The sequence below is a fragment of the Halichoerus grypus genome, chromosome 9 (assembly GCF_964656455.1).
Source record: "Halichoerus grypus chromosome 9, mHalGry1.hap1.1, whole genome shotgun sequence".
In the NCBI taxonomy this organism is placed as follows: domain Eukaryota; kingdom Metazoa; phylum Chordata; class Mammalia; order Carnivora; family Phocidae; genus Halichoerus; species Halichoerus grypus.
The window spans coordinates 131,324,073-131,348,915 of record NC_135720.1 but is presented as its reverse complement, the minus strand read 5'-3'; the positions used below and the strand labels follow the sequence as shown (position 1 = coordinate 131,348,915).

The window sequence follows — 24,843 nt, the reverse complement described above, 5'->3', positions numbered from 1 at the left end:
GCAGGTAAAACACACAAGTGTAGTAAGGGAAGTGTTATAAAGAGCCACGTGGAAGACGGGAGGAGCATCTCTACCCCTGGCAGATGCTGGAAGTGATGAAGTTGGTGAGTCAGGGACAGCTCTTGGGAGAGACGAGGCTCGCGGTCAGGCTTGAAAGATGAGGAGGTAGGGGAGGAGGTGGGGCGCTAGGCATTACAAGTGAAAATGCATAACTAAAAGCTCAGAGGTGAGAATTATTGTGTATGTTTGGATCTACCAGAAGTTGTGGTGTGTTGGAATTTAAGAGTGTGTGACAAGTAGTAGCTGGGAAAAGATTGTGAGAGGCCTTCAGAATATTTTACTGAACTTAGATCTTATTCTGTAGGACATGAGGAATCATCAAAGGATTTTAAATAGGAAGTGACTGGCTCATATTTTCATTTCTGTCATATTATACAACTAACTGGAAGATGGATTTAAGGGAGTACAAGACTGAAAATAGCAAACTCATTTAGAAGCCTGTGTAAGAAATAAGGACCTGAACTCGGTCAGTGGTGGGTGGAGCAGAGCAGACATATTTCTGATACGTTTTAAAGTGACACTGATAGGAATTGATGGAATGATGGAGAGAGAAATCAAGGATGACACTTGGGTTTCTAGCTCTGTGAGGTTCTTGCAGTGAACCATGAATCAAATAATAATTGCAAGGAAGTATTACAGTGTTTTTGGAGATGTGTAGGAATGGGAATCTCAGCCATATGATCTGACTTCACAGAAACCAGAAGAACCCAGAGAAGCCTTCCAGAAAGAGCAGGAACAGATCTTCTGGAGTTAAGGTGGCTCCAAGGATTGCAGCAGCTGGAGTTCATGACTTTTCACTTTATTCTAGTGCTGAAGTGACTCAGCTGTAGTTTCTGGTTGTTTTCATCTCTTTGCCCTCCTGACTGGTTTACCCTTTCCTTCCTATTCCAGATTCCTGAGGGACTTAGCAGATTGGATAAACTAATTGCCATCATTCTTAGTTGGGCAGAGCTTTTCATTATATGCTGTGGTGTTGAATTGGTGGCCTTCGTGTCAGGTGTTAACCTGTGTTGAATCAGCTGTAGGCGTGTTAAGGGTACTTATGAAATAGGAAGTACCCTCCTGGCACAAGGAGAGTCTGGGCCCTGCCTCTTTCAGTAGGGGTAGTGTGTGAGGCCGTTTCTCATGGGAGGGGTGGGCGCATACCATAATTGACCTGAGCGTGGGAGAGGGGTCTAGGTCATGACTGATTTGGGAGTCACCCCTAGGTGGTGGCTGAAACTCAAGGAGAGGGTATGAGAGAGAGAGTGGGTAAAGTGAGAAGAGCCGTGGGCCAGAGATGGAACCCTGAGCAGGGCCAACGTTAAAAGACTGGGTGGGGTCCCAAGAAGGACTAATTAAGAGGTGCCTGGACAGGGGAAGAGTGTGGCGTCACAGAAGCTGAGCAGAGGAGTATCAGAAATGAGGAAGTGACCTTTAGTGTCAAATGCAACAGATCGGTTTAGCGAGCCGGGCAGAGAAAGTTTTCCACTGGATTTGGAAATAAGATCATTGTGACCTTAGGAGAGCAGTTTGAATTTAGTGATGGGGGCAAAGATCAGAGTCAATAGTAGGGACCAAGCAGAGCGTGTAGCGAATATAGATTACTCTTGAGACATAAAGGCGAAGAAAGAGATTAAGCGGTACCTGGAGGAGGATGGAAGTTAAGGCAGGATTGGTTTTTTTTAAATGGTTGATAATGGAGTTACGTTGTGCCTGGTGATTAGTTTCTAGTGTCGGCAAAGACGATGAAAATCCACACAATCAAAATTATCCATAAAAACCCCTTTGGAAAATACTGTGTTAGAGACTGTTGTATCGTTTCTAAGTAAGTCTCGTTTTCGCTCAGCGGTGTGGGTGAAACTGAAGTGACATTATGTTAGATGAGAGTGTAATGTTAGTCTGATGTACGGAGTCCCAGTAAATGTGTACAAAATGTAACATAGCTTTTGACAAATAAAATTAATAGTAACAGTACTTGCTTTTATTACCTTAACGTTAAAAAAAAAAAAAAAAAGTTCATTATGTTCACTAGCAACCCCAGTGCATTATCGACAGTGATTTATAGCACCGAGGCCTGGAGGATTTTGTGGAAAGTGGCCGTTTTGGGGACACTGCCCTTACAGATTGAGAGACTGAGGGGAAGGAAAGTAAAGAGGGGAAGGGTGAAGAAAAGCTTGGGAGGCTGACAGTGCTGGCTTGGAGGGAGGAGAGCCGTTCAGGAGAACAGGGCAGCCCTGAGGAAGAGAGGAGGACATGTGACTTCTCTGGTAATAGGGGGAAGAGGTGAAGATGGGTGTGGATACTGACCGCTTTGTAATAGGAGAGTGCAGAGTGGACAGTAGCGGAGTCCCATTATATGATACAGTCGGTGAGGTAGTGTGCTCACTTATTCGGGGACAGGACCGAAAGCTTTGAGTGAGTGATGAAAACGTGGGCCAGCCATCGGGGAGAAGGGGGAACCAGCTAACGAAAGGTGTCTCAGTGTGTTGAAAGTAGTGGGAGAGCCCCGCTAACAACATTCGTTCATAGTCGTGCCTATTGCAAGACTGTTGGATTTTATTTGGTAGAGACATACTGTTGATCTCAGGCTGTGGTTTTGCTGGTTGCCTGTGGTGGAAGGATAGGCATGTGAGAGAAATATCAAGGATATTTTGAGAGCTCTTAAGTGAGTACCATGTAACCTATCCTGGAAGAGGAAAAATGGGGAAGGAGGGGGAAAAGGGGTTCAGGGAATGTTGTTGAAGAGGAAGTGTGGAAGCGAAATGTTTAGAAAGGGGAGAGGATAGGGAGTTGTGTCCTAGAGGAAGATACAGGCATTTCTGCTCCAATGCCAAAAATGTGTTCCTGGGAAAACCTTATGTTTTCCACAAAATTGGGCACTACAAGTAACGGGGCTTATGGGAAAAATCGGGCTGGAGCCAACCGCATGAAACCTGTGGAACTTTGTGACCAGAGCACCACAAAAATAACAGTCCTGGTAAAATACAGGCCCAGTTCAGTTTCCACTGGCATTTGTGCCCAGCATCACAGGCTGCTGATCCTTCATAGCCCTGAGCCCTGGGGTTTGGGCTTCCTTCTTAGAGATGTAAGTGCTTGACAGCTGTTTAATCAAAATTAGTATCTGATTCAGGGTTTAGCCCTTTTCAACTCCCCACCCCCTTTTCCAAACAAAGAGGAAAAGTGTACAAACTTCAGCTATTAGAATGGCTAAAGTCCAAAGGAAACCTGACAATGTCAGTTGCTGGTGAGGATGCAGAGCGACAGGAACTCACGTACTGCTGGTGGGAATGCAGGATGATGCAGCTGCTTTGGAAAATGGTTTGGCAGTTTCTGACAGAGCTAAACATAGTTTTACCAGCAGTTGAGCTCCTACCCGGCTGATTTGAAAACTTAGGCCCACACGAAAACCTGCATGTGAATGTTCATAGCGACTTCTCTCATCATTGCCCCAAACAAGCAGCAGCCGCGATGTCCTTCAGTAGGTGAATGGACACATGGTGGTATATCTATACAATAGAATATTATTCAGCGATAAAAAGAAAGGAGCTGTGCATCCATGCAAAGACGCATGTGGATCTTCAGTGTATGTATTGCTAAGTGAAAGAAGCGGTCTGAAAAGATTACGTACTGTATGATTTCAGTTACCTGGCATTCTGGAAAAGGCAAAACTATAGAGATGGTAAAAAAGATGAGTGGTCGTCAGGGGCTTGAGGGGACGGATAGGCAAAGCACAGGGGATTTTTAGGGCAGCGAAAGTATTCTGTATGATACTATACTAGTGGATACATCACACCATGTATTTATCAAAACCACAGAACTTTACAGCCATTTAGAGTAAGCTTTAATGTATGCAAATTTAAAAAAATTATTTAGGAGGGAGGGGCAAATCCCAGGATAAAATGCAGAACGTGACAAAACTATCTAGCTGTATTACAAATATATGAAACAGCCTCAGAGAAGAGGGGGGAAGGGTGCTGACACAGGTAACTTTGGAAATCAGTAGTCTAAAGAGAAACCGAACTCTTACTGATAAAGTTGTATCCCATGGGGATATGAGTTAACAATTCGGATGCTGTTATACATGTATACTGGAATTGAACAGTTAAATGGATGGCGGATGGTGGGAGCTAAGTTTCTTATCATTGGGGTGGAATTTTCCAGGTAAGCAGAGAGAGAAGGTTCGAATGATCGGTGTGGTAATAAAGTTGGAGACCTCAGTATTAACTCATGTTTGATTTAATACAAACACGGGTGGTTACATATAGAAACGTAGAGACACATACATGGGGTTTAGTAAACATGCATGCATTTCCTGGCTCTTATCAATGAGAAAGCCTGAAAGCAGTGACAGCCCAGTAACAAGGAGCATACCTAGTAGCTAGATGCTGGGTTCTAATACCATTTGCCAGTAAAAGGAACCTCAGGGCTCCTTGGAGAAATGGCTGATTCTAGGACTAGGGCAGGAAACATGCAAGATGAGCCTCCAGCGTCTTCTGGGGTCGGAAAATAGCAAACAGAAAGAAAACACCTAACACAGGTATGTCAGAGGAGCCAAATGAAAAAGTACCCAGAGGCTAATGGGGGAGGGGGCGGTTTGAACAGCAAAATAAAGTAGTATTGAGTTATAACACAAAGTATAAAGTAAATATGCAAGAGACGCATGGGGTCCATACTGATAAAGACAAAGAGGAAATATCTTAATACTTTTTGATCAGTACTGGTTTTGAATTTTCCCCAGATGGCTCAGTACAGTGGCAGGCGTAGCAGATCTGAAGCCAGTAAACACGGGACACTAGGAATGTACTTGTGGAGGTGCCCCAGGTTTTTGACTTAGGGTTTTTGTATGTGGCTAGATTTTTCTCTTTACTTCGTTAATGTACCGGGAAAAGCTGTGTTAGGAACTAAATGACTTCTTTATTATGCTGACATCATTCCTGTATTTATCAAGTAGATGTGAACTAATTTGTATTCAAGAAATATGTTTTGTAGCAGAACAGATTTCATTATTTCCAAGGTGGAATAGTTTCAGGTGATGTCAGAATCCAGAGTGTGGCTCCAGGAAGGAATGATTAAAGTTAGAGTAGGAGGTCAGTGGGAGTAATTAAAATGTGAGAACAATAAGATAATCACAAATAATTGGGAAGTGTCTTAATGTCATATGGGACAGATATGTGTTGCTGTGAGGGCATATAAAAAGGTTAGACCAAGTCAGAGAGGTTAGAGAGAGTCATTGAGGAAGGAAAACTTGAGCTCAGAGCTAAGGGATGAGCAGGACATAACCCGGTAAGGAGGAAGGGTAGCGCTTTCCAGTTTGGGGTGGGGAAGAGTTTGGCAAAGACCATGGTCAGGCCAGTGTGGCCAGTTCAGGAAGGTGGTGGAAAGTGCTGGGGGATGGCCAGATCAACAGGGTTTTCAGGAAGTTTATCTTTTTCCTTGGCTGAATGGGAGACTGTTAAGGAATTTTAGTTGTATGGAGGAATAGTGGTACAAGGAAGACTAAGTTATATTTCCAGAAAGGCAACTGTGACTGCATGTTGGAGAGTGGAGGGGGTTTGGAGGTGAGCTTCATTCAAAGCCCTTTCCTTTCATTTAAAAGGAATCAACAGATTGTGAAATGAAAGAGCAAGGTCTTGCTAGCCTTAGAGTTTTGAAGCAATAAATGTATTTTCTTTTTGAACCATATAGAAAACACTTAACATTGAAGACTTTGTGGTTTAAACAATTTATACTTTGGTAGTGTGAGGTTGTTTTCTGGTTGTCACAGAATTCAGGTTGATAAGCTTCCTGCTGATGAGCATTATTAGAAATAGGCCCTTCACTCTGACATTACTAGTGTTACCTAAGAGTATGAATGCTTTTAATCTGACATCTCAGCTTTTTTCTAGGTCTTTACATTTAAGTTTAACTTAAAAATGAAACAAATCCTTTTAACCTTTATGGAATTTTTCTACAGTGTCTAAGTAGAGCATAGTGAATATAATAGAACCTTAAAGATTAATGATTATGTAGTTGTTGATAGTTATTTTTGCATAAGGGGAAAATGCAAGGCACTTTGATTCATATATGGATTTAACGCATGATTCTACTAATTAGGGGTAAGTTATATAACATCTGTAAGAGTTTTCTCTCTTTAAAATGAGGTTAAACCCATTTCACAGATGTTGAATGAGAAAAATCTATACAGAAGCACTTAATTCGTTGAGTGTTTCCCCTCAAATATTACTTTTCTTTCCCTTTTCCCATAGAAGTAGCAAGAATAGGAGACAGGAATACAAGTGAAGTGATCCCAGAATGCTCATTGTAACTGGATCCTTCCTGTGGGTTCAGAGCTTGCACTGGATCGGACTTCTTGAATTTAAATCCCAGCCCAAATCCTGGTTTGGAATTCTCACACAGCAGTACGACCTTGGGCGAGTTTCTTCATCTTCCCTTAATTTCCTCAACTGTGAAATGATAATAAATAGAACCTACTTCAGAAGTTCTTTTGAGTGCTACACAAGTGAACAAATACAGCACTGTTTGAGCAGGGCCTTTCACATGGCATTAAATGTATGGTAACTGTTGTCATTTATCATCATCATCATCATCATTATTATTATTAAGAATACCTTGAGACTACTTCATCCCTGAAAGTTTTGGTCACTTCCCTTCTAGAAAAACAAAAACCAAAAATAAAAGCTAGTTGATTTAGGACTCCAGGGTTAATCAGGGTTTTCTTTAGATTTTTTTAACTGTCTAAATTTTTTTTTTTTTGAAGATTTTTATTTATTTATTTGACAGACACAGCGAGAGAGGGAACTCAAGCAGGGGGAGTGGGAGAGGGAGAAGCAGGCTTCCCGCTGAGCAGGGAGCCCGATGCAGGGCTTGATCCCAGAACCCTGGGACCATGACCTGAGCTGAAGGCAGACGCTTAACCAACTGAGCCACCCAGGTGCCCCTTAACTGTCTAAATTTTTAAAATGCATTTAGTTTACCTAATTAATTCCCAGGCAACTCAATTATTTGAACACATATTTACATTTTAAATGTCTGTTTTTAAAGAAGTGACCTATGTGAATCTGCAGATTTATGCTGTTTTTTTTTTTTCTTCTGCTTAGCTTAGTGTAAATCTGTTACCTACATATGTTAAAGCAATTGGGGGGGGGGCATCTATATATTGCTGCTTTTGTTTTTCTCTTCCTAACCAATTTTGTCACCTCCCAGTGGTCACCAGGCTGAGAACTTTTGCCCATAACCTACATGCTTAAGACATCTGTGGACAGGTTTTCATGGTAATAGAAGGGAGTGGCTGAGTTCATTCAGTATCTTTTGGGCCATGTGAACATGTGCTAATTTGCATTGCAAATGTAAACTGTTTAATGATGTAATTTGATGAAGTGTATGGGAAGGGAAAGGATCATCTCAGTGTGTGATGGTTATTGTATAGCTAAGATACAGTTTTTGATTTAAAAGAAGGTATTTAGTTTTAAAACAATCGTGGCAAATTTGAGAAGGAGAATTTTTCTACCCATGAAGGTAATGTTACAGTATGACTAAAGGATTAGTGACCTAAGTTTGTATTGGGTGAAGCGTATTTAACTAGAACACTGAATAATAATTTAGAGTATTTCTTCTCATGCAGTCCTTTTGGGGATTATGGAGACTTGTCTTACTCTGAGTACTTTCTGACATGTTACTTCAACTTCTGTTTTTCTTCTTCTTTGGTTTTATGGGCATATTTTCTGTTGCTCACTTGATTTTTGTTCACATGCTAGCTTTCAGGCTAATTTGTGTCTTGGGTGAGGGACAGGGGAGGTGACTGTGAGCAAAGGAAATCCTCCAGGATTAGAATTGAGGAATAGCTATTTTAAAAAGTTTAAAAGCCATTGTCTAACTAACAAGATTCCCTAAAGATTTCAGCAGTGGTATGATGATACATTCCTTTCTTAAAAAACAGAGAAAGAAAATAAAACTAGAGATTAGATACATTTCTTAGTAGGCTGTAATTGACCAAAGAAATTTTTTGGATCAGCCTTTGTATAGAATTGATAAGAATATGTCCAAGAACAAACTTGAAAATTCTTTTTCTTTTTTATTTTTTTTTAAGATTTTTAAAAAATTTATTTTAAGGGGCACCTGGGTGGCTCAGATGGTTAAGCATCTGCCTTCAGCTCAGGTCATGATCCGGGATCAAGCCCCACATCAGGGAGTCTCCTTCTCCCTCTCCCTCTGCCTGCTGCTTCCCCTGCTTGTACACTCTCTCTCTGTCAAAAATTTAAAAAAATCTTTAAAAAATAAAGATTTATTTGAGAGAGAGCGAGCATGAGCGGGGGTGGGGGAGTGGGACTGAGGGAGAGAGATAAGCAGACCAGACTCCCACAGAGCAGGGAGCTCAATGCAGGGCTCAATCCCAGGACCCCGGGATCATGACCTGAGCCGAAGGCAGATGCTTAACCGACTGAGCCACCCAAACTTGAAAATTCTTAAAGTAAGAAAGCTGCTTTGCCAATTCAATCTAATATAAAATTTCACATAAAAATATACCCTATATTTTATATACATATACACACATATATACATACACCCATATATATAGATGCTTCTGGTTTAAAAAATAGGCCATTTGACAAAAGAATATTGCTTGGGAATAATATAAATTATAAGCATATTTGGATCTAATAAAATTTAAGATCATATTTTCATCATGTTCTTCAAATGCATCCTTTTTTCTCTTAAAAATATAGTCTACCCTAAAATATTAGTTTGGTGGGTTCAGTGTGTTCAGATTCTGAAAGTCTGTTAAATCTAGTAATAGTGTCAAGAGTCCCATGACTAACCCTGGGCTGCTTTGCCTCCTGGACCGTGATGACAGATGTTTCATTAAGTCTATATGTACTATTGGGAGCAGAAATGCCTATATATCATTCTAAAAACTGTATTTCTTCCTGAATTATTTCAGATTTTTGTTGAATATCTCATTTGATTTTTTTTTCCCCTTCCTGTTTCATATGCAGGTCATGGCAAAACCCCAAAAGATGCAGCGTCCGTTCGCGCCACGCATCCAATACCAGCAGCCTGTGGGATTTATTATTTTGAAGTAAAAATTGTCAGTAAGGGAAGAGATGGGTAAGTGTACATTTTGGTGGGATAAATTGCTTGCAGTCCTTGGGTAATTATTTTTGTCTTGATTTATCATATTTATGATGTAATAGGAAAATGGGAATCTCGGAAATACTGGTAATTGGTAAAGTAGGACCTGAATATTACGCTGTAGCAGGTTGGATATAGTTCTGCTTAAATACTGGTTGAAGCTAATACTTGAGTTGGTGAAATAACCAAGTTTTTCTGGTCCGTTTGTCATGAAATTGGAGAATTGGAATTAAACAACAGAGAGACAGTGACTCATTTTCCATGCCTTGTCTTACACTGCCCTTTTCTGAATTCTGCTGAGAACTTAAATCTTCTCAGAGCTAGTTAACCAAGGCCAAAAGGGGATTCATACGTATTTCACAGGGGTTGGGACTTAGACTTTTGGGTTTAGATCAGGGAAATATGTTTGTATGCTCTCAATTGGAGGTGATTCCCAGGGATTAGGATGTAGTATAAATAAAAGCTTCCAAATGGGAATTCCATGTAGATCCTGGAACCAACTTTTATAGCATTGCTTTTCAGCTTGGGATCAGTGTGTAGTATGTGTGTGTACGTCAGAATCACTTACGGGACTATTACAAAGATAGTAATTTGGGCCTTACCCTAAAAGTTCCTCAGTCACTATTTTCAGAAGCAGAGCTTGGGCAAGATAGGCATCCTTGAGTAAGCTTCACCGAAAATTTTGGTGCATATCTCTGATTAAGAGCTGATTACCTAGAATCATTAGATCTATCCTGTGGTATTTTCTGATAACTTCACTGTGGTATCAGAGATCCTTTAAAGCATCCATAGAGTCATTAGTCCAACTCCCAAGATAAACTTACTGGGTGAGTTGGCCCAATTGAGTAGAGTTATTAAGTTGACTTGTATTTGAAGTGAATCACTTAACCTGTTAGTGCTTCTTCTATGTTTAACTGACAAAATAAGTATATTTAATAGATTATTCCTCCTACTTTATTTGCTGAATATTTTCATTCTCAACAGTATGGAAGGTAGAAAATGCAACCTTGGAATTCATTGATAACTTTTTACTGAACTGCCTCAGTTTTCCCAGGGTGATCAAGCCAAAGATAAAATCAGAGAAGACAAGCATAAAGTGGTTGAGAGACCCTAGATTGAAATAGGCACACGATTGTAACCATTTTTAACTCTACTGCTGCATGCATACTCAGCCAGTTCTTTTTATACTTAAAATTATACCGTCAACCTCGTTCATGCTGGTGTTGCTCACGATGATTCCCCGGGTTCTCTTCACCTTTTCACCCTACGTGTTCTGTCTTTGCATGATCTTGACCTTACATTTTCATGGCTGCAAACACCCTGATGAGTGTCAAATCTACAGCTGCATCTCCAGTTATTCCCTCGAGCTCTAGACCCATACATCTAACCTGATGTTTGCATTTGAGTGTCCCATGGGTATTTCAGTGTAGCTTGTTTTAAGTCTTTTTCTCAGCACCAGCTTGGTTAGTGGTTTCACTATTGCTAGAAACTTGGGAACTTCCTATCTCTAACTTACTGTGTCCATCTCTACGTCCTCTGCCTTAGGTTTGCTAATTTATCCCCTAGATTACCTGGGTGGTCGGTTGCTCCCTGTTTTACGCTTACTTCAGTCTGCAACTGTTGTCAGTGTTCTTTCGAACACAGCTGACTCTGTCTGTCCCTATCTTGAGATCATTTGGTACACCTGTTGCTTTGAGGCTGAAATCTTAAACTTCTTAGCAGGGTCCGATGTGATGTGACTAACTCCTTTGTAACTTTTCAGTCTCATCTCTTTGTTGCCAGGATCCCTCATTCATCTTTTTTCTTTTCATTTTTAAAATTAGGTGATTTTTCCATATTGTAAACTTTATCATTTTTAGTGTGCAGGTCTGTGAGTTTTGACAGATGTGTATAGTCATGTCAGCACCACCACAATCAAGATACAGTTGGTCTTTGAATGATACAAGTTTGATCTGCACAGGTCTACTTTATATGTAGACATTTTTTATAATTACAGTACAGCCCTGGAAATATATTTTCTCTTCCGTGTGATTTTCTTAATAACATTTCCTTTTCTCCAGCTTTATTGTAAGAATACAGCATATAATACATACCACATACAAAATATGCATTAACTGTTTATGGTACTGGTAGGGCTTCCAGTCAACATCAGGCTATTAATAGTTAAGTTTTTGGAACAGCAAAAGTTAGGATTTTCAGCTTATGTGGTGGCAGGGGTGGAGGGTGGGTGATCGGTGTCCCAGCACCACCCATTGTTCAAGGATCCTGTGATAAAACAGTTCCATCACCCCCCAAAATTCCTTTATACCCCTTTGTGGACGATTCTTCCCCATCTCTCAATGACAGCCACTGATTGTCTCTAGAGTTTTGCTGTTTCTAGAATGGCATATAAATGGAATCATAGTGTGCAGCCTTCTAATTTTGGCATCTTTTACTTGTGTGATACATTTGAGATTCATCCCTGTTGTTGCATATATTGGTAGATCCGTCCTTTTTATTGCTGATTGTATGGTTGAGCCAACCACAGTTTGCTTATCCACTCTTCAGTTGAGGGACATCTGGGTGGTTTCCAGTCTTTGGCAATTAGGAATTTAGCCACTATAAACATTTACGTACAGGTTTTTGTGTAAACTTGAGTTTTCATTTCAGTTGGGTAAATATCTAGGAGTGGGATTGCTGGATCGTGTGTTAAGTGCATTTTTAACTTTATAAGAAACTGCCAAATTGTTCTGCAGAGCGACTGTACTAGTTTGCATTCCCACCAGCTGTGTATGAAAGTTCCTGTTGCTTTGCCTCCTCAGTAGCGCTTGGAATTGTCAGGTTTTTTTGTTTAAAATTTTTAGCTGTCATAATAGGTATCTTAGTGGTTTCTTGTTGTGGTTCTAATTTATATTTCCTTAATGATGAATGATGTTAAAGAATCTTTAATTCTTATCTGCCCTCCCCTTTTTAACAAACTCAATAATTCCTTTATTTTGATTTTTTTTTTTTTTTTAAGATTTATTTGAGAGAGAGCATCAGCAGGGGGTGGGGGGGCTCAGAGGGAGAGGGAGAAGCAGACTCCACCCTGAGCAGGGAGCCCAATGCGGGGCTCAATCCCAGGACCCTGAGATCATGACCTGAGCTGAAGGCAGATGCTTAATCGACTGAGCCACCCAGGCCCCCCTTTATTTTGGTTTTAAATTAATCGTTTGTCAACAGCTGTGGAAGTGGTTAAGAAGTGACATACAGATATACTTAAAAATACTGAATTTGACAGCTAAATTGAATGGAATATTTCATAGGGCAGTTTTCATTTTGTCATTTACTCCGCTTAAATTCAAGGTCCTTACACCTCATCTCCTTCCTGAGCGGTGGAAGCTCTAACTGGGGCATCCAGTTAATCTCCATTTCCACTTGGATGCACGCTTAGGCTTGAAGAAATAAGCCCCAGAAAATAGAAAGTAGTATGCTAAACAGAGTTGAATCAACATAAAGTGACCCCAAAGAGAGATGTGGAACAAACTTTTTAAGTTAGAACATACTCCCAAGGATCTGTTTTTAATCAGAACCGGCTATCTGTGAAAAATGCATTGGCTAGATAGTGTAGTCGCATCAGGTACTGTGGGTATTTCTCTGACTGTACATGCTTTCTCATATTTCTAGTTCTGTCTGCGGGCTCTTTCCTTCCTTCTTAAATTCACCTTCTCTTGTCCCTTTACCATTTTCCCAGCTTAACTAATTACTCTTCAACCCTAGTTTAAAGATACCTTTTTGGTGGCACTTTCTCCTCCCCCAAACGGCATTATGCCTTTAATATGCTTCCTTTACATTTTGGCCAGACTGTAATTATAATATCTGTATGTTTCAATTGTCTGCCTACTGGTGGTATAAACTGCAGAATCAAGGGTAAGGGACTATTTTATGTTTCTGTAACTCCAGTACTTAATTGATAGCTAGCATTCATATGAATGAATAAATGAATGAATGAGAAACCGTACTTACCTCCTATGTATTCTTGGAGAAAACTGTTGTATCTTTGGCAGATCTTATGTATCCTTCTGGTACACTTTCTCAACAAAATCCTAGGTCTAACCCCATGCTTTTGAAAGGGAAGCGTGATTCATTTATGGAAGAAAAGCAAGTCATATTGCTAATTTTGGGCAAGTAGTGTCTTTCTGGAGATGTATTTAACTGTATCAAGAGAACTAAAAATTGTTCCTAAAATCCCAACGTCTTTTTAAAGAATGGACCAGAAAGAGCAGCTGTTAGTCACTCTTCATTTGCAGTGATAGGTGCTCATCTGAGAGTTTAATTATACTCAATTTGAAATTTAATTAATTTTTTTTTTTAAGATTTTATTTATTTGAGAGTGAGAGAGAGAGAGAGCACAAGCAGGGAGAGTGGCAGGCAGAGGGAGAAGCAGGCTCCCGCTGAGCAGGGAGCCCGACATGGGACTCGATCCCAGGACCCTGGGATCATGATGTAAGCCGAAGGCAGACGCTTAACCGACTGAGCCACCCAGGCGCCCTGAAATTTAACTTTGTTTTTAAACAGTGTGTTTATCCAGGCCTGGAGCAGGTAAATAAATATTTAGGTCCAAGAACTTGGTTTAAGATAAACTGGTCAATGCAGCAAGTTTCCTCATGACATAGCGGAAGTTGAGTATGAATTACCTCTTAATTTATCTGTGATAGGCATTATTTCTGGGTCTGCCTTGGAAAATTAAGAATGTGACTATTCTTAATTAATTGTTATTTGTACCTTATTGCCTAAGAAATAAGGCTTGAAGGAAGTTCTTTTCGGTGAGTGAAAGAAAAAATATATTTTGGGTTTTGCCTTGGATTTTCATTTAAATGAAACATAATTTTGTTTATGTTCAGGAAAATAAGCTTATTTATTGGGATGCAATAGCCTAAGTTTTATAATTAATTTAAAAATAAATTTCTAATGTGTTCCATAACAAAAAGTTAAATCATCTATCTATCACCTTGTCTGCATAACTTTTTTTAGGAGACATATTTAAAGGCTATATATTTTTGTGTTCTTATTGATTGTTGACCATCAAGATGGATTTCTGAAAACAGTCTGTGTCTCATGAATCTACTTTCAGTGCAGGAATTTTGTTCAAGTTTTAAATTATACATACACAAGCAGTGAAGATACAGTTAATTTTAAATGTGAGAGGTGATAAATTTTTTATCTGAATATTTTTAGAGTTATCATTTATTATGAGTATGCTACTTTTAGCTTTTCAAGCAAAATATTGATGCCACTCTGCCAGTGATTCAAGAGAAACCAGCAAGTAATCCAGTCTCTGTGTTATCTTCCTGAATTCTGCTGCTTATAATAAAGTGCAGTCCTTAAGAGTGTTCCTTCTGTGCTTGCTGACTTGCTGGGTTCTTTCTTGGGGGAGTGGAAGAGAAATAAAGGCCCCTCTTCCTGTTTAGTTTTAAAAGGCTTTAAAAGGTCTTTCCTTCTGGTTTTGATGGGAGATAAGCAGCAAATGGAAACACAGTGAACAAAGGAATGGGAGAAATGAACAAAGGCATCAAGTAAGCAATATATTTATTAACTTAGCAAATATGTATCAAACACGTATGATGTGTCAGGCATTGTCACCAGCTGAATATAAATATGAAATTATTTTATTCATCTCTGTCTTATCCATTCTTCCCAGTAGAGGACCTGACACTTGGTAGAAACTCAATAAATGCATCAAGTGAACTAAATGTGGGTCCTTGCCCGCAAGGAATGTCAAATTCATTGGCGGGTACAGTGGGGCAGGGCAAGGAGCAGACTTAAACGAATAACTCTAAATTAAGATTTACTCATCACCTTAAGAACAAGTGAGTATATGGGAGATGGAGGGGATAGTGATTTAATTCTAGCTCAAGGAAGCAGATTTATAAAGGAAGGTAGTATTGATAGTCCTAACAAACTGAGTAAGAATTTGAGAAGCTCTTCTGGGGGAAAATATTCCAGACTGTGATAGTGGTGGAAATAGTCTCAGGGGAGGAGTGGAACTTTATGATGTCTTTGGCCGAGGTCTGTGGCTCAATATTATTGGAGACTTGAGGGATTACAGTGAGGAGTTTTCAGAAGTGAGAGTGGAAATAGAGTCTAGAGAGAGCATTGATGGTAGTTCTAAGATGGAATGCTCTATAGGGAATAGAGAGCCTTCAGTCTTTTTAGTTAGGGCAGTGATAGGATAGCTGTTTTAGAAAGTACTGACTGGGGCAGCAGTAGGGGGCATCGGATATGGTGTATGATGGCAACGTGAAAGATGACTAGAGATAAGATTTGGGTTATGAGGCTGGTGCCTAGGGATGGACTGTGATAGAGATTTAAAAAAATAATAGGGGAAGAGATGGTGGTTTAATTTGTTGGGTACCTATTATGTGCTAGGAACCTAAGACTTATAAGGACAGATTGGCTGAGACGGGGTCCCTGTCCTCCAGAAGTTCTCAGGTAAGAAGGGACATGGGCATGTCAGTAAGTTACTAAATATATATAATGTTTATATATATACATATATATATATAATAATAGATATATTAACAAACTGGAGAAGTATGATCAAGTGACCAACTGTATTGGAAGATGGCATGGGAAGCCTCCATAGAAAGCTTGCTGATAGTTATGGAAAAAGAAAGTTAAAGCTGAGTCTCTCACTTCCCTGTCCTTTAGCCCTCATTTACCTTCCTTAGACTAATTTCCTAAAGATCCCCCAGAGATCGTCTATGAGCAGTTTTTAAAGATGAATAGCTGGTTTAGAAGCTGATTACTTTTGCCAAGAAATATAGTGAAGGACTTTGGGATTAGACAGATGGAGATTCAAATATTGGGTCTGCCTGCACAATGTTTTGTGGGAGGATTATGTGTATATATGATTGTGAAGAGACTTTTGATACTAATGGGCATTGTCCTTTGTCTTTAAGGTGCTAGTTTTAAGCAAGGGAATATGATAATGCTTGGATTTGCATTTTACAGAGGTTATTCTGATGGTAATACAGAAAATAAGAGGTCTGAGACAGACATCAAGAGGACCACGGGGCTATTATGATTTTAAATTGAGGGCTTAATCTGTGTAGAAGAGTTGGTGAGGAACTGTGATAACTATTTAGGACATGAAAAAAAAAAAACAAAACCCTACCTTAATTGGGAGGTGGGAGTGGCGAGGGTGGCTGTTGAGAGAGAAAGACTTAAGGATAACTTCCGGGTCTCTGGAGACTAAACAAAATAAAAAATACTGGAGGGAAGTGGGACTTTGAAGTTGCAGATGAGGGGAACAATGTTTGAATTGCTCTGGGACATCCAGATGATTAATAGTAAAGCATTGGGTTTTTGGAGAGAGAGCAGAGCTATAGGTGGATTTTGGAGTCATCAGAATGGGAGTTGTTAAAGCCATAGGGATCGATGTGATCAGTCACCCAAGTATGTAGCATAAAGAAATGCCTAGGACAGACACTTGAAACGCCATATTTATTGGATATATAGGAGGAAAGATATCTAGCTGAAGATTCTAAGCAGGAATGGTCCGAGAGAAGGGAGATTGGAGAGTGTATTGTGTCAGAAGCCAAGAAAGTCAATAAAAAGAACTGAAGTGTCCACTTGTTTGTCACTTAGGATGCTGTTAATCCTTGCTATAGCAATTACCTTGAAGTTGGGATGGAAGCTGGCGTGGTATGTCAGATACAGAGGTAAAGAATGGAAACGGTGGAGCTAGCGGACCGCACAGCTGTATTGCTATTGTGGGAAACAGTAATTCTCTATCCATTCAACAAAATAATATGCTGCTAATTGAAAAATTCAGAGTACAGAAAAATATGAGGAAAATTATAATCTTATATAATTGCTATTAATAATTCAACTTGTTTCCTTCCAGTTTTTATAGATATACTTTTTTATATTTTAAATATAATTATTCTCTACTTAACTGGTTTTTGCATTGTTTTATTATTGATATATGTACTTATCATTACATATTTCTTGCATAGTTATAAGCATTTTCCTATAAGATTAAAAACCCCAAACATCTTTTTTTCTTTTTCCTTTACTTTTTGGCTGCAACGTATTTTGTCATACCTATATTAAGGCACATCCATAGCTATTTTATTGTTATTTAAGTAAACTTTCACAATACAAATAATTTTTATGCATGAAATCTTTCTCTGTTTCCTTGGGAAAGATTTCTTGAAGTAGAATTATCCTCTCAAAGGAAAAGATATGCACATTTTTAAGACTTGTGATGCAGTGGCCAGCTTGCTCTCCAGAAAGATGAGCCCAACTTCCTTCTGGGTGGGAGAAACTTGGTTGTATGAGTCAGTTGATGAGGAGTCACTAGTGAGTCCAAAGAAGCATTGAGGAGGTGAATTCCTTTGCTAAGGGAGTGGAGTTGGGGATTTTAAATAAATTAGGAATATGGGCTGGAGTGTGGAATTACTGGAACATAAATATCTCTACTTCGGGAAGCCTTTCTTGACAACCTTTCTTCCTCCCAGCTAGGTTAGGCTCCTCTTAGCTGTTCTTATGGCCCCTTGTACTGCCCCTTCCTAGCATCTTGTCATGTTCATAGTTACTTATTTAAGGTCTGTCTTCCCTGTGAGAATGTCAGCTCTGTGAGAGCACAGACTTTTCACAGCTTAATCTGTGTTGTCCCTCTACATAAGTACTTAGTAAACATTCACTGATCAGAAAAGTAAAAGTATTGAACTATGAAATTTAAAACCCGGAATTTGTTGTGACAGCAGTTCACATAGGTAATACCATTTTTCTCTGTGTACTCTGATGAGGGAGGAAAGCTGAATTGTGTGATTGGTGAAGGATGGGAACTGAGAGGTTAGGTAAATTGGAAGAACAGTTATAGATTGAGGTTACTGGCAAGGGAATATGGAAATGGCCAGTTTTAGTTCAGGCTGGGTAATGAAATGAACTCAGTAAGGAGCTGATAAACTCAAGACAAAATGGAGAGATGAACTTATTGCTGTCTTGAGTGAGGTTTAAGAAGAGGATTTCTTCTTTTTTTTTTAATTTTACTTTATTATGTTATGTTAATCACCATACATTACATCATTAGTTTTTGATGTAGTGTTCCATGATTCATTGTTTGCGTATAACACCCAGTGCTCCATTCAATATGTGCCCTCTTTAATACACATCACCAGGCTAACCCATCCTCCCACCCCCCTCCCCTCTAGAACCCTCAGTTTGTTTCTCAGAGTCCATAGTCTCTCATGGTTCATCTCCCCCTCTGACTCGCCCCCTTCATTTTTCCCTTCCTACTATCTTCTTTTTTTTTTTTTTTAACATATAATGTATTATTTATTTCAGAGGTACAGGTCTGTGATTCATCAGTCTTACACAATTCACAGCGCTCACCATAGCACATACCCTCCCCAATGTCCATCACCCAGCCACTCCATCCCTCCTACCCCCCAGTACTCCACAACCCTCAGTTTGTTTCCTGAGATTAAGAATTCCTCATATCAGTGAGGTCATATGATACATGTCTTTCTCTGATTGACTTATTTCACTTAGCATAATACCCTCTAGTTCCATCCACATTGTTGGAAATGGCAAGATTTCGGGGTTTTTTTTTTTTTTTTTTTTTTTTTGATGGCTGCATAATATTCCATTGTAAATATGTACCACATCTTCTTTATCCATTCATCTGTTGATGGACATCTTGGCTCTTTCCATAGTTTGGCTATTGTGGACACTGCTCCTATAAACATTGGGGTGCACGTAGCCCTTCGGATCATTACATTTGTATCTTTGGGGTAAATACCCAGTAGTAACAATTGCTGGGTCGTAGGGTAGCTCTATTTTCAACTTTTTGAGGAACCTCCATACTGTTTTCCAGAGCGGCTGCACCAGCTTGCATTCCCACCAACAGTGTAGGAGGGTTCCCCTTTCTCTGCATCCCCGCCAACATCTGTCATTTCCTGACTTGTTAATTTTAGCCATTCTGACTGGTGTGAGGTGATATCTCATTGAGGTTTTGATTTGGATTTCCCTGATGCCGAGTGATGCTGAGCACTTTTTCATGTGTCTATTGGCTATTTGGATGTCTTCTTTGGAAAAATGTCTGTTTATGTTTTCTGCCCATTTCTTGATTGGATTATTTGTTAAGAAGAGGATCTCTGAGCTGGAATTGCTAGAGATGCCAGTTTGGGTGTAATACCAAAAGACAATTTATGTGAAGCGAAGCAGAAGGGATTTTTGGTCTCTCTGGTTCACTAGTGTATTTTCAGTGTGTAGAGCAATGCTGGGCAGAAATCGGTGCTGGAGGAATCTCTCGACTGAGTGGAGGGAGACGGGGATATAATGTCTTTTCTTCTGTAGCCCCCCCCCAGCCCCCCAGCTCTGTGCCTTGTACAGAGTGTGTGTTAGGGAGTTGGTATTGATGGAGTGATTTGAATACTTCTTTTCCCTGCCTTTTGAAACAACCAAAGATGATGGGAACTGTTTGTGGTGGTGAGCAAAGTGTTATTGAACCAAATACCCGGTGAATATGGGAAAAGTGACCTAGAAATATATCACCATCGTGTTTCTCAAATTATTCTTGAGTTGGTTATCTTCAGTGTAGTTAATCTCAAATCATCCTTACCCCACCCCCTACTCCCATCAGTTATCTTATACCCAGCAAATGCATATGGATTTTTTTTTTTTTTTTAAAGATTTTGTTTATTTGACAGAGAGAGACACAGAGAGAGAGGGAACACAAGCAGGGGGAGTGGGAGAGGGAAGGCAGGGTTCCTGTGGAGCAGGGAGCCCAATGCGGGGCTCGATCCCAGGACCCTGGGATCATGACCTGAGCCGAAGGCAGACGCTTAACGACTGAGCCACCCAGGCGCCCCTGCATATGGATTTTTTTAAGAGCCTTTTTTGTAGTTATGAGGTAATGCATTCTTGATGCAAAAGGAGAAGTCAGACAAATCCTGTGAAGCAGAAAAAAGCATAAGTATTTTAAAAAGGATCTGCAGTCCTACCACCCATATATACTAAACTGCAATTGACGGTTTGTGGTATATTCTCCCAGGACTTTCTTTTCTCTATTCAAATTTTAACATCACTCTAAGAAAAAAAAATAAACCTAAGATGTATTTGAATAATAAAACATATTATTCTCACGTGTGCCACTACCTATACTTTTACCTTAGGATGAATTTAATGAAAAATTCAGAGAGAAAATCTCTTTTTAATAATGTCTTGAAGATACCCGTAATCTTCAATATAACTATAAGGCTGTATAGCTTTGTCGTAAGGAGTATGTTACTTGAAGTCATATTTTACTTTTTCAGAACCAGAAAACCAGTTTGTAACCAGTCTGTGTTTATCTCAGATAAATGGAGTGCTTGCTGTTTGCTGACTGCTGGAATTACTTAGGTGAAATCGAGCATTTCAGAATAAGGAGAAATGGTCTGTAGGTCCTAGACCTTTTGACTCTTTGTTGATCATCCGGCAATTTGGATAGGTTTTTCAGGAGGAGTGGTCAAAACATTTACAATGATTACAGAGGAGTAATTGTTCTTGGATGGAAGCACAGGCTGGTTAAAAGTTGAGCTTCATCCTAGTGTTTCTCTCTTTGTGATTTAGACAATACAGAGTCCTTTTTTTTTTTCTTTTTTTTCCTTTTTCTTTTTAAGATTTACTTATTTGAGAGAGAGAGTGAGGGGAGAGGCAGAGGGAGAAAGGGGAGAGAGAGAACCCTTAAGCAGACTCCCGGCTGAGCATGGAGCCTCATGAGGGGCTCGATCGCAGGACCCTGAGATCATGCCCTGAACTGAAATCAGGAGTTGGTTGCTCAACCAGCTGAGCCCCCCAGGCGCCCCGACAGTGCAGATTCTAAGCAGTTTTCCTCCCCAACATCTCAGACATACAGAAGAGTTAACACAGTGAACACCCATATACCCACCATTTAGATTTTAGAGTCAGAATTTTGCTGTATTTGCTTTATCACAAACGTGTCTGTCCATCTTCTTTTTAAATGCATTTCAAAGTAAATTGCAGAGTTTTCAAATCAGTTTTACTTTAATTGTCTAATTTTACTGTTGTATCTCTTTTTTCTTAATCTGAAAATCTTCTGTTTCTAATGTTATTGACATAATTTTTCATTTGTTTTGTATTGGAACATAACTATATATTTCTAAATTAAAATACTAATATTATTGCTAAAAAGAATATTGATTACTGTATGATTTCTTTATAGTTTTTTTTTTTTTTTTTTGTCTTTAGAATATATCCTACTAGGGATAGATGCTCAAAATACTGAGTTTTAAGGTCCCTTGAAGTAATTCTTTTGTGTTTCTACAACTAACTTGACATATTAGTTTCATTTATTTAAATTTCTTAGGTTTTTAGGGATTTCTTTTTTTCTTTTTGTTTTCTGTAATTATGTAAAACATTTAAACATTTGCATTGTTCCAAAATTAAAACTGTATAGAAGTTTCATTTTACCCAGGTGACCTTCCCCATTCCTGCAGGTAATTATTTTTTATTAGTTCTTGGTTTATCTTTCCTTTATTTCTTCTGAAAATACATTTGACCCTTGAGCAGTACTGGGTACAAGGGGTGTTAAAATCCTCTGTGCAGTTGAAAATCCGTGTATAATTTTGGTCCTCTGCTCAATTTGAATTGGATTATTATTTTGCCCCGTGTTGAGTTGTATAAGTTCCTTATATATTTATTTTGAATATTAACCACTTATCAGATACATCATTTGCAAATAATTTCTACCACTCAGTAGGTTGCCCTTTTGTTGATTTTTTTTTTTCTTTTTTTACTATGCAAAGGCTTTTTATTTTAGTGTAGTCCCAATAAATTTGTTTGTTTTGTTAGTTTCCCTTGTCTGAGGACCTGTCTTGAAAAATGCTGCTAAGGCCAATGTTAGGGATTCCTGCCTATGTTTTCTTCTAGGAGTTTTATGGTTTCAGGTCTTGCATTTAGGTCTTTAATCCAGTTTCAGTTTTTGTGTATGGTATTAGAAAGTGGTCCACTTTCATTCTTTTGCATGTAGCTGTCCAGTTTCCCCAGCACCATTTATTGAAGAGACTATCTTTCCCCCATTGTATATCCTTGCCTCCTTTGTCATAGATTAATTGTCCATAGAAGTGTAGGTTTATTTCTGAACCTTGTGTTCTGTTTCACTGATCTGCGTGTTTATTTTTGTGCCACCATACCGTTTCGATTACTATCTTTTGTAGTATATTTTGTAATCTGGGATTATGATACCTCCAGCTTTGTTCTTTCAAGATTGCTTTGAGAACTATTCAGGGTCTTTTGTGGTTCCATACAAATTTTAGTATTGTTCTACTTCTGTGAAAAATGCTGTTGGTGTTTTGATAGGGATTACATTGAATCTGTAGATTGCTTTAGGTAGTATGGACATTTTAACAGTATTAATTCTTCCAGTCCACGAGCATGACATAGTTTTCCATTTGTGTCTTTAATTCTTTCATCAGTGTTTTACAGTTTTTCAAGAGTACAGGTCTTTGACTTTCTTGGTTAAGTTTATTCCTAGGTATTTTATTTTTTGATGCAATTGTAATTGGAATTGTTTTCTTATTTCTTTTTCTGTTACTTTGTTATTAGTATATAGAAACACAACCAATTTCTGTATGTTAATTTTGTATCCGGCAACTTTACCGAATTCATTTATTCTAATAGTTCTTGGTGGAATATTTAGGGTTTTCTGTGTATAGTATTACACCATCTGCAGATAGTCACTGTATAACTTCTTTCTTACCAATTTGGATGTCTTCTGTTTTTTTTCTTTCTGATTGCTTTGACTAGGACTTCTGGGACTATATTGAATAAAAGTGGCTAGAGTGGTCATCCTTGTCTTATCCTGATCTTAGAGGAAAAGTTCTCAGTTGTCACCATTGAATATGATCTTAGTTGTGAATGTTTGGGGTTTTTTTGTGTTTTGTTTCTTTTTAAGACTTTATTTATTTATTTCAGATAGAGTAAGGGAGAGCGCACAAGCAGGGAGGAGGGGCAGAGGGAGAGGGAGAAGCAGCCCAATGCCGGGCTCAATCCCAGGACTGGGAGATCATGACCTAAGCCGAAGGCAGAGGCTCAACCAATATATAAGGAACTTACACAACTCACCCAGGCACCCCAGTTGTGGGTTTTCATATACTGTCTTTATATGTTGAGTTATGTTCCCTCTAAACCCACTTTTTTGAGAGTTTTTATCATAAATGGATGTTGAATTATGTCAGGTGCCTTTTCTGCTTCTATTGAGGTGATCATATGATTTGTATCCTTTCCTTTGTTAATGTGTATCAATTACGGATTGATTTGTGTATACTGAGCCATCTTTGTTGCATCCCTGGAACAAAGCCCGCTTGATCATGGTGAATGATCCTTTAATGTTGTTGAATGTGGTTTGCTAATATTTTGTTGAGGAAATTTGCATATATGTTCATCAGGGTTATTGGCCTGTAGTTCTCTTTTTTTGTAGTGCCTTTTCTGGTTTTGTTACTGACCTTGTAGAATGTGTTTGGAAGCTTACCTTCTTCTATTTTTTTGGAATAGTTTGAGCAAAATAAGGATTAACTTTAAATGTTTTGAAGAATTTACCTGTGAATCCGTCTGGTCTTGGACTTCGGTTTGTTGAAGGTTTTGTGATTACTGATTCAGTTTTGTTACCAGTAATCAGTCTGTTCAGAGTTTCTGTTTCTTCCTGATTCAGTTTTTGGAAGATTGTATGTTTCTAGGAATTTATCCGTTTTTTTCTAGGTTGTCCGATTTATTGGCATATATATTTTTTTTTTTTGCAGTAGTCTTTTTTTTTTTTTAAAAGATTTTATTTATTTATTTAGAGAGAGCGTTTGCACAAGTGGGAGGGGCAGAGGGAGAGGGAGAGACAGACTCTCAAGCTGACTCCACGCCAAGTGCGGATCCTGATGTGGCGCTCTGTCCCAGGACCCTGAGATCATGACCTTGAGCTGAAATCTGCAGTCAGACATTTAACTGACTGAGCCACCCAGGCGCCCCTGCAGTAGTCTTTATATTTCTGCAGTGTCAATTGTTATTTATTTCTCTCTCATTTCTGGTTTTATTTGATTCCTCCCTCTTGATGAGTCTACCTAGAGGTTTATCAATTCTGTTTTTCCTTTCAGAGAACCAGCTCTTGGTTTCTTTGATCTTTTCTATTGATTTTTGGTCTCTATTTCATTATTTCTGCTCTTCTCATCTTTCTTATTTCCTTCCTTTTACTAACTTTGGGCTTTGTTCTTTTTCTAGTTCCTTTGGATGTAGGGTTAGATTGTTTATTTGAGATTCTTTTGGTTTCTTAAGGTAGGCCAATATCCCTATAAATTTCCCTCTTTTAATTGCTTTTGCCGTGTCCCAGAGATTTCGGTCTTTTGTGTTTCCATTTTCGTTTCATGTGTCTCCATGTACTTTTGGTTTCTTCTTTGATTTCTTCATTGACCCATTGGTTGTTTAGTAGCATGCTGTTTAGCCTCCACATGTTTGTGTATTTTCCAGTGTTTTTCTTGTGATTGATTTCTAGTTTCATACTGCTGTGGTCAGAAAAGATGCATGATAAGATTTCAGTATTCTTAAATTTACTGAGACTCTTTTGTGGCCTACCATGTGATCTCTCCTGGAGAATGTTCCACGTGCACTTGAAAAGAATGTGTATTCTGTTGTTTTTGGATGGAATGTTTTGTATATATT

The 24,843-nt window shown here is 38.9% G+C and overlaps 1 protein-coding gene across 1 annotated transcript in view; it reads left to right on the top strand.

Moving 5' to 3' along the window:
- Window positions 1-24,843, top strand: part of RANBP9 (RAN binding protein 9) — a 90,930-nt gene that overhangs the window by 4,552 nt on the left and 61,535 nt on the right. Inside the window, exon 2 of the mRNA XM_036085752.2 lies at window positions 9,036-9,147. Coding sequence (XP_035941645.2) covers window positions 9,036-9,147 — 112 coding nt within the window. The remainder of the gene's footprint in view (window positions 1-9,035; window positions 9,148-24,843) is intronic.